We start from the raw sequence: 9,168 nt of genomic DNA on the forward strand, positions 1-9,168 counted from the left end.
AGACTGGAGTTTACACTGACGTCAATTTGAGATGAGTTTTGAGTTTAAGGGAAGAAGTGTAAAGAGTTCAAAATCAAATGGGAATACGATTATTTTCAGGACACGCCTCGTCGGTCAACTTTGGACCAATGCTGGTTAACTTGTTCTAGCACTGGCTTATTATTGCTCTTTTGTTAGTTTTGATTGCTTCTATTGTCATCATTTGTAAGTCGCGTTGGATAAAAGCGTCTGCTAAATTACTAAATGTAAATGTATTCATATTAGATTTTTTTACAACATTCTAAAAATGTCTTTATGCTGTTATTTGTACTTGAACATTGCAAGAAACGTTTTTTATAACATTTAAATAACATAATAATCAACAAGAATGTTCTTAGAATGTTAAAATGAACATTCAAATAACGTTATATTTTGAGTGAAAATAAAGTTAGCAGAACGTTGTCAGAAATGTTTTTGTAACCTTTAAATAATGTTACAATCCTGACAATTTCAATGTTCTTAGAATATTACAAATATATGTTCAAATAATGTTACATTTTGGGTAAAAATAACATTTGTAGAATGTTTAAGAAACATCTTAGTCACTGTAAAACTATGTTCTAATTACAACAACAAAACTGGACATTTTAACATTCCTACAAAATTAAAAATATATATATATTTTGGGTGAAAATAAAGCTAGTAAAACGTTCTCAGAAACGTTTGTGTAACCTTCAAATAATCACGAGAAGAAAACTGGACATTTTAATGTGTTAGAAACATTCATGTTTCTATAACCTAAATTTGTTTTATAGCTTGGATCTTTTCTACTTATGGTTCGATGCAGCATCTTCAGTGAAATCTCTGTGTTCTCGGACGCAGCGTAAACTCCAGAGTGTAACATGCAGTCATCAGTTTCCTAATGTCTAGAAGATTGATCACTGATCACAGGGAACTACAGCTGATCTGAAGACGTCTGTGGGATTGAGAGATAAAAGTCCTGCTCACTGTTAATCGACAGGCTGCTCAGCAGCTCGAATCAAACACTGTAAACTCTTTATGCCTTTCAAGGTTTTTTCTTCAACAACAGTGTGTTCAATTGAAAAGCTAAAGGTTCACACACACACACACACACACACACACGTCTCTACACTGCAAATAAAGGCTTATCTTACTTAGTATTTTTGTCTTGTTTCTAGTCAAAATATCAACAAAAAAAGTAAGTAAAATTCTTGTTTTAAGAATATTTTACTTACCCTATGACTTGTTTTAAGCAAAATGCACTTCATTTAGTTTATTTTTTCCCCTATAAACAAGGCTAAATATCTTGTGTTGTTTACAAAGTAAATGCATCTTAATTTAAGAAATTATTGATATTTTGACTAGAAAAAATACAAAAATACTAAGATAAGCCTTTTTTTGCAGTGTGGCTGTTCCTCTACACACTCGAGCAAATACAGCGGTCCCTCCTCCTAGACTTTAGGAGCCACCAGGTGTCCGTTGAAGGTGATGTAGACGTCCACGTCGTCGCTGTAAATGGCGTTGTCGCGCTGGCGCTTGTAGAGCCGGACCCAGACCTCGTCGCTGAGCTCCAGAGACAGCATGACGCTCTGGCTCTGCATGATGGAGCGGTCGCTGGGCTGCGTGTACAGGATCACCTGCTGCCGCTCGTTGTGCATCAGGTGCAGGTACGTCTCCTTGAAGTTCCAGGTGTGAATGTTGACGTTGAAGAAATAGACTCCCGGGACAAAGCAGTAGAACTTCCCCTTGAACATGTTGAAGTGTTCGCCCAGGTTCACGAAGACGGTGTCGAAGATCAGGGCCTGGTAGTAATCGGCGCTGTGCAGAGCTTTGCGTCGGCCCACGGAGAAGGACGACTGCTGGATTTTGCAGGGGTCTCCGGGGGCCCCTGTGTCTCCTTTACTGCCTTTGAGCCCCGTCAAACCTCTGAGTCCGGGGGGTCCGTCCACTCCGGCTTTGCCAGGCGTCCCTCTGTCCCCACGCTCCCCTTTTTCCCCTGTCAACAATCAATCAGTGATCTAAGTCAGTGTGTAATCAGCAGTGTTGGGGGTAATGCATTACAAGAAGTGTGAGTTATGTAATCAGACTACTTTTATCAAGTAACTAGTAAAGTAAAGCATTACTTTTACATTTACAAGAGAGTTATTTTTTCAAACAAGTAACACCAGTTCCTTTGTTTTCCCATGTATTCACTGACAGCTCTCCTGTCCCTGTGTTGAGAGAAATCAGTGCAGAGGCGTTTTCTGCAGCCTAAAGATTATTCATTTCACTTTTGTCAACGCAATATTGTTGTATACTTTATATGGAGTAACGCAATATTGTAATGCATTACTTTCCATAAAAAGTAACTGAGTAACCCAATGAGTTACTTTTTATGGAGTAATGCAATATTGTAATGCATTAACTTTGGTTTACCTAACATTAATTTACCTAACACTGGTGGTAATCAGTTTTAGAAGTCAAGCAGGCAAAGGTTTTGGTTCACTAACGCTCCTAACAGTCTTCAGCCATGTTAGCTCTAGGTGATGTTAGTTCCTGATGCTGACACAAATTAAATTTCAATCAAATTGAAAGGGCTGGTGTAGACTTGAAATAATCCAATCAATGTGAAAAATCACGTAAATGTTTGAATCCGTCTGTTTTCTCAATCAGACTCAAAATGACCTTGAATCTAAAGCACACAGTGTCATTAGCTCAAAGATAGCAGAAGATGAGTGTTTCGATGAATTTCCAGCCTTTAGGGTTAGTTATAATTATTAATGTCCTGAACCAGATCCTCTAACCTCAATCATTGTGAAATATCTGTGGTAACGATTGTGCGCTTTTGATTCAATCTTTACAGTCACTGAAAAATTCTAGAAACTTCAAACTTGGAGCTCCAGCAAAGAGTCAAACAGGAAGTGGTTTATTCTATACGTGACGTGTCAGTAACTAGTGCTGTTAACTAAGTCAGTGTTCACTAGTACTAGTGCTTACAGTGATGTCATCAAACCCCTGTTGCTTTCCTAAATGATCGGACGCAAGATTTTCACGGGCTGGATAATAAAGTGCACATTTCACTATTAAGCACCACTCACATTTCCATCAGAAAGTGAAAATCTAGTTTCTGCTTTTGTCTGTATTTGGTCTTTTAGACTATTTGCAGACTAAAACGCTTTCCAGTGAGCAGTGGTTTCTGCCCGTCGACAGATGTTACTCACCACCAGCAAAATTACCCCTTATACAGCTCAAAGGAAATAAACGGTGGTCACATGACTTCACAGCGTCCAATGGCAAGGCCTCTTGTGGTCAGTTTCAGGAATCTCTCTGAACTGAAATGGATGTGAGCACTAACAATCTGTCCACTGCGGGTGAAGAGTGAGCATTACCAAAGAACAAGTCAACAAAAGTCATGTTTTTCTCTTTTGGCTTCTTCGTTTGTTCCTCTAGAGAGCTGCAGTTCTGAACAAAACTGGGACACAGCGATGAAAAAAAACGCGCTAAAACTGCAACCAAACATATAATTGTGTATAATTGCAACAGCAAAATAGACTCTGGAGAAAACGCTTCCTGTATCTGTATGTCAAAGGTTGTGTGTCCATCAAACTCTACAGTATTATGGTAGCCTAATAACTTATCTGCCACTTTGTAGAATCTAGTCAAATTACACAAATGAAACACGGACACCCTAAACATCAAAATATATAACATTATTCACACATTTTAATGTTGACCGTGAGTGTTGTTGGGTCACCAGATTAAAATGTAAAATCAGGGTCCTGCAGCAAAACAAACCTTAAACCTGCATAATTCTATTATTTAGTAGGCAAAAAAACTGTATATGAAAAGAGAAAATTCTCAAGTGTACATCTGATGGACACTTTATTATCCAGCAGGTAACACATTTAGGTTGTATACTGTAAACACTTTGTTTTGAAATGTTCCTAAAATGTTATAAGCACAACTTTAAGAATGTTTTGTCCTAACATTTATATAACTTCTGAAAAATGTTGTGAGAACGTTCCCTGTTAGCTGGAGTAGTACGTCTGGAATACAGTCATAGTAGTCATAATAGTCACATTCAAAAGAAGTACCTACTCAGAGAGTGTGTGATTTCGGACGCAGCCTAAGTGTCAGCGTCCAGCTCCGTCTCACCTTTGAGGATGGTCATGTTAATGATGGTGCGGATCTCCGGCGTGTGATTGGCTGCAGGCTGGGGGGCGGGGCTCAGGGGCGGGGCTAGGGGATCGCAGCACCTGCGGCAGTACCTGGGCGTGGGTCTGGAGGGAGAGGGGACGGATGCCACGGAGGCCAGCAGCAGCAGAAACACAGCCAACATCACGACACCTGCAGACCAGGAGCACAGTTTTCAACTGCATGCACACGAAATCTTTACTTGTCACACAATCTCTGAAAGCTGACACTCAAACAGCAGAAGCACACACCAAATCTGCAAAACCATACACTAATTCTCAGCCTTTGACAATTTCATAAAACACTTTTTGCAAAACACGACACACAGTTCTCTATGTAACACACGCAAATCTAACAGGAATTAAGGTGTTCGCAAATGTTCACTTTTGAGATGCGTTTGTGATATTTCGAATGCAGTGCTTCGTTTTGCAAGAGATGCAGGCATTTTGCATTTTGTGTGTGCACTTCTTGGATTTGTGTGTAAAGTTTTAAAAAAACAGAGGCAAAGTTTTGAAAATGTGTGTGTGAGCAGTTGAAATAAACTGTAAAGACACGTCTCTTTAGCCAAGCATTCACATCATGTATCTCATAACCTTGTACTCCAGTTACATCTGATCAAATGCACATTATTGCTCTTTTGCTTGTCTATTTGCTGCTCTGTTTCTGCCACAGGATTTTATGCATATCTTGGCATTCCCGTTAAAAGTTTTTTTTAAGCAATATCCCCAAATTTGCATAAAAACACAGCTAGTGACAAACAGGAAAATAACAGAAGCAGTGATGGAGACGGTTCAGATTGTGCTGTAAAACAGCTAAAAGACAACAGTTCAGTTCAGATCAAGTGTGAAGTTCATCAAACGAGTTCAATTCAGCTATAAGCAGTTCTACAAAACACAGCAATGTCATCATGTTATTCAGTTTGAATCGGTTCAATATTGATTCAGTTGAGTTCAATACCAGTGTTAATTCAGAAGATGAGAGTGCATCATTCATCTTAATTCAGTTCAAGCTGTGTTCACACCCGATCTGACCATCGCATCAGACACATTTAACATTGTGTGATCCAGAGTGATCTTAACATCCATAAAATACTGGATTAATGATCCCTTTTAAAATATAAACCACCCTGTCATATAAAAACCGTATGAGAGATGTTCCCATCATGCAGCAGGAGCCTGAGGTTAAATGTGTGTGTGTCAGAAATATAAAATCTCCCGAACAAGAACAAGGATTAAAAACTGTTATAAAAAATGACATTTATGGATTTCATCATCTATGGCTCGATCACACGTGGAAAAGAGCTGCTTGCTTTCTTTCTTTCTTTCTGTTCTTCAGAGTAAGTTCAACAACACATTATTAATATTCCCTCTTAGAAGTGTCTGCAGCATCATCTCTTTATCTCACTTTATCCTGCACGCTTCTCATTTTAATTAGGCTTTCTTTGCAGTCAGCAAACATGAATGATTCATTGAGACGCAGCAGCTGTACTTATGAAAACCAGATGAGAGAGAGAGAGCACAAGAGCCACGTCCTCACACAAGTTATCAGTCTCATCGAACAATCCTCACACAGTTCTATATCTCGGTCCAAATCAGTGACATGAAAAACCTCGCCTGACTCATGCAGCCAAGCTGCTGTCTGACTGAAGCTCTCACGCAAAGACTTGAGGAATCCAGAAGAAATGTAAAGCTGAGACTCACCGCTGCGTCCTCGAGCTCCTTCTGTCTCTCTGACATTAGGAGGAGTTTCCTCGGGAGCACGCTTTATTCTCTCTCTCCCGCCTCCCTCCTGGTGTTTTAAAGCAGCGTTTGCTCGTTCATCTCACAGATGCTGAATCCACAGGTCAAAGCCGTGGTTTGAGAACCTTTCAGGAATTCTTGAAAGAACAATAGTTCTCAGTCAAAAACATGTTTCCACTATAAAGAGCCATGGAATCCTGCACCAACAACACTACAATTCAGCAATACCCTAGCAACCACCAGAACACCCTAGCAACCATCCATAATAAACAATCCAGTCAATCAGATCAATTCTATTTCTAGTGCTTTTGATCAGAAAACCATGATGTAATTTGTTCTTAATATTTTCATGCCTTATGATCACATTTATCAGATTTTGCTGAACAATAATATAGTTAAATGTTGCAAAAGTACAAGCAATCAAGCAATTGAAATTTACTGTATAGTATATATGTGACCCTGGACCACAAAACCATGAGGGTCCATTTTTTTGCATTGAGATTTATACATCATATGAATAAATAAGCTTTCCATTGATGTATGGTTTGTTAGGAGAGGACAATATTTGGCTGAGATACAACTATTTGAAAATCTGGAATCTGAGGGTGCAAAAAAATCTAAATATTGAGAAAATCATCTTTAAAGTTGTTCAAATGAAGTTCTTAGCCATGCATATTACTAATCAAACATTAAGTTTTGATATATTTACGGTAGGAAATTTACAAAATATCTTCATGGAACATGATCTTTACTTAATATCCTAATGATTTTTGGCATAAAAGAGAAATGTATCATTTTGACCCATACAATGTATTGTTGGCTATTGCTACAAATATACCCCAGCGACTTAACACTGCTTTTGTGCTGCAGGGTCACGTATATTTAGTATACACTGAAAAAAATGTGGTGCAGGACTTTAAACCATTTTCACTCAAAGTGCTAGTAAATGTCACAAGTAATTCAAAAGAAATGTCAAGTAACACATTTTGAAATCAAAGTAGTTTTATTTACAAATTTGTTTTATTTACAGATTTGCATTTTATAGTGTATATGTCATTAATTCCCCTCATAATAATGTGCTAAACCACTAAATGTCCCAGAAAGCATCTAGAACTCACTCACACACACACACACACACAGACACACACACACACACACACAAACACACACACACACACACTCACACACACACACAAACACACAGTCTCTCTCTCCTCCCCCTGAAGTCCTCCTCCACTTCAAGCAGTGATTCTGCAGACGCTCCCAAACTCTGGAAAAACCCACAGCCTCGGGCTGCAGAATGAATCAGCAGCAGGAAGTTGAGCTGTGAGTGGCTGATGGTACGTTTGCTTCTCCTCCAGACAGCAGAGGGACCAAACATGAACACATGAAATCAGAGCGTGGTCCTCTGACCCTGCTCTCTCTCTCTCTCTCTCTCTCTCGGTTTATTTGTGTTTGCTGTAACAGAGCCCAATGATCTTTAACCTCTAAAACTCCCACATTCTTCTATTAGCACAAAATCAGTCTCAAATTAGAACTCAACCACACACATGGTTTCACATCCTCCTGGGGACTTTCCACTGCCTTGTTATACTGAGCTGATTTTATATGTGTGTGTGTGTGTGTATATATATACACACAAACACACACACATATATATAAAATCAGCTCAGTATAAAAAGGTATATATATATATATATATATATATATAACGTGTGTGTGTGTGTGTTCACACTGCCGTTCCAAAGTTTGGGATCAGTAAGATTTATAAATGTTTTTTAAAGAAGTCTCTTCTGCTCATCAAGGCTGAATTTATTTGATCAAAAACACACACGCAAAACAAACAAACAAACAAAAAAACCCTCATATTGTAAAATATTATTACAATTTCAAACAGCTGGCTTCTATGTGAATATCTGTTAAACTGTAATTTATTTCTGTGATGTGCAGCTGTATTTTCAGCATCATTACTCCAGTCTTCAGTGTCACATGATCTTCAGAAATCACATCAAAAAATGTAAATTTTTTTTTTTTTTTTAAGTGATAGTAAATACTTACATTGTTAGAAAAGATTTCTTTTAAACTTTTATTCATCAAAGAATCCTAAATAATGTATTATGTATTTTTGTGTATATATACATATATATATATATATATATTGTTGCCCGACCGGACAACAAACGTGATTAAAATATCTAATTAGGGAATCACTAAAATTTCAGTAAGAATGATTCGGATTTTATTACATTTGGTGCAAACGGCAATTTATAGTGGATAATGTACTGACAGTGACAAGGTCAAGCTGTGTGAAAGAAACTCAAACAAATGAACGCAACTGCACACAGAAGAAACATACTGCAGTAAACATGTAGTTTTTACATTTATAACATATTATATAGCCTAGTTAAGCAACATGGCACGACCAAAAAGAGTGCGGCTTACCACAGCATGTCTGAGCAACACAAGCGGTGTTTCGTTACCGAATGATTCAGTGTATCGAACAAATCAATGATTCATTAACCCATTCATAAAGACAGGCACTTGGTTCATTCTTGAATGAACGAATCGTTTGAATGAATAACTCAATGACTCACTCAATAAGATAGTCACTTGCTGCCACCTGCTGGCGGTTTACTTTCATATTTAAAAGTATTTCATATTTGTATATAAAAAAAAAAACTTTCAACTTAAAAATGTAATTTAAAGCTTAATACATTACTTAATACACAGAAAACATTTGTCTGTGTAAAAATGCATCTAAAATGCCACTTCAGCTGTTTCACTGTATTCTGCAGTGTAAAGATCCGCTTTGTTGATTCTGATTTAATTTGACTGGTAACAGTCCTATGGTGTCTCATTATATTAACTGTAATTATTAGTAAAATTTAACTATTTGATATGAAAAAATTATGAATACATTTAATAAGGTTTGTAACAAGACCGCCTTTTATATAGGCTAGGCAAAAATGACCTGGAAATCAATTTAAGTAAATGTTCGTATGCATTCATGAGCTTTAACCATATAAAATGTAATTTCCCAGCAACAAAATTATGGCTGGTGAAAATGCTGAGTAGCTAGTAATTTTGGAAAACCACTAGACACAGTGACTGGTGAGCAAAAAAGTCAAGCCCTGTATGTGTATATATATATATATATATATATATATACAGTGGGTACGGAAAGTATTCAGACCCGGTTAAATTTTTCACTCTTTGTTATATTGCAGCCATTTGCTAAAATCATTTAAGTTAATTT

General features: G+C 37.5%; 1 protein-coding gene across 1 annotated transcript; it reads right to left on the reverse strand.

Annotated features, from left to right (window-relative positions):
• Positions 1–1,412: 1,412 nt before the first annotated feature.
• Positions 1,413–5,896, reverse strand: c1qtnf6b (C1q and TNF related 6b). Its single transcript, XM_016549662.1, has 3 exons — positions 5,874–5,896; positions 4,135–4,326; positions 1,413–1,996 (listed from the first exon to the last, which is right to left on the reverse strand). The coding sequence occupies exons 2-3, from the start codon at positions 4,316–4,318 to the stop codon at positions 1,452–1,454; spliced, it is 729 nt and encodes a 242-aa protein (XP_016405148.1). The 5' UTR covers positions 4,319–4,326; positions 5,874–5,896; the 3' UTR covers positions 1,413–1,451.
• Positions 5,897–9,168: the final 3,272 nt, after the last annotated feature.

This window comes from Sinocyclocheilus rhinocerous, unplaced genomic scaffold (assembly GCF_001515625.1).
Source record: "Sinocyclocheilus rhinocerous isolate Xijiao unplaced genomic scaffold, SAMN03320098_v1.1 scaffold2780, whole genome shotgun sequence".
NCBI lineage: Eukaryota > Metazoa > Chordata > Actinopteri > Cypriniformes > Cyprinidae > Sinocyclocheilus > Sinocyclocheilus rhinocerous.

Bases quoted from the DNA above. Each gene is read 5' to 3' on its own strand.
- c1qtnf6b (XM_016549662.1), bottom strand. From the start codon at position 4,318: ATGTTGGCTGTGTTTCTGCTGCTGCTGGCCTCCGTGGCATCCGTCCCC. The intron at 1,997-4,134 runs GTGAGACGGAGC...GATTGTTGACAG, and splicing joins TAACATGACCATCCTCAAAG to GGGAAAAAGGGGAGCGTGGG.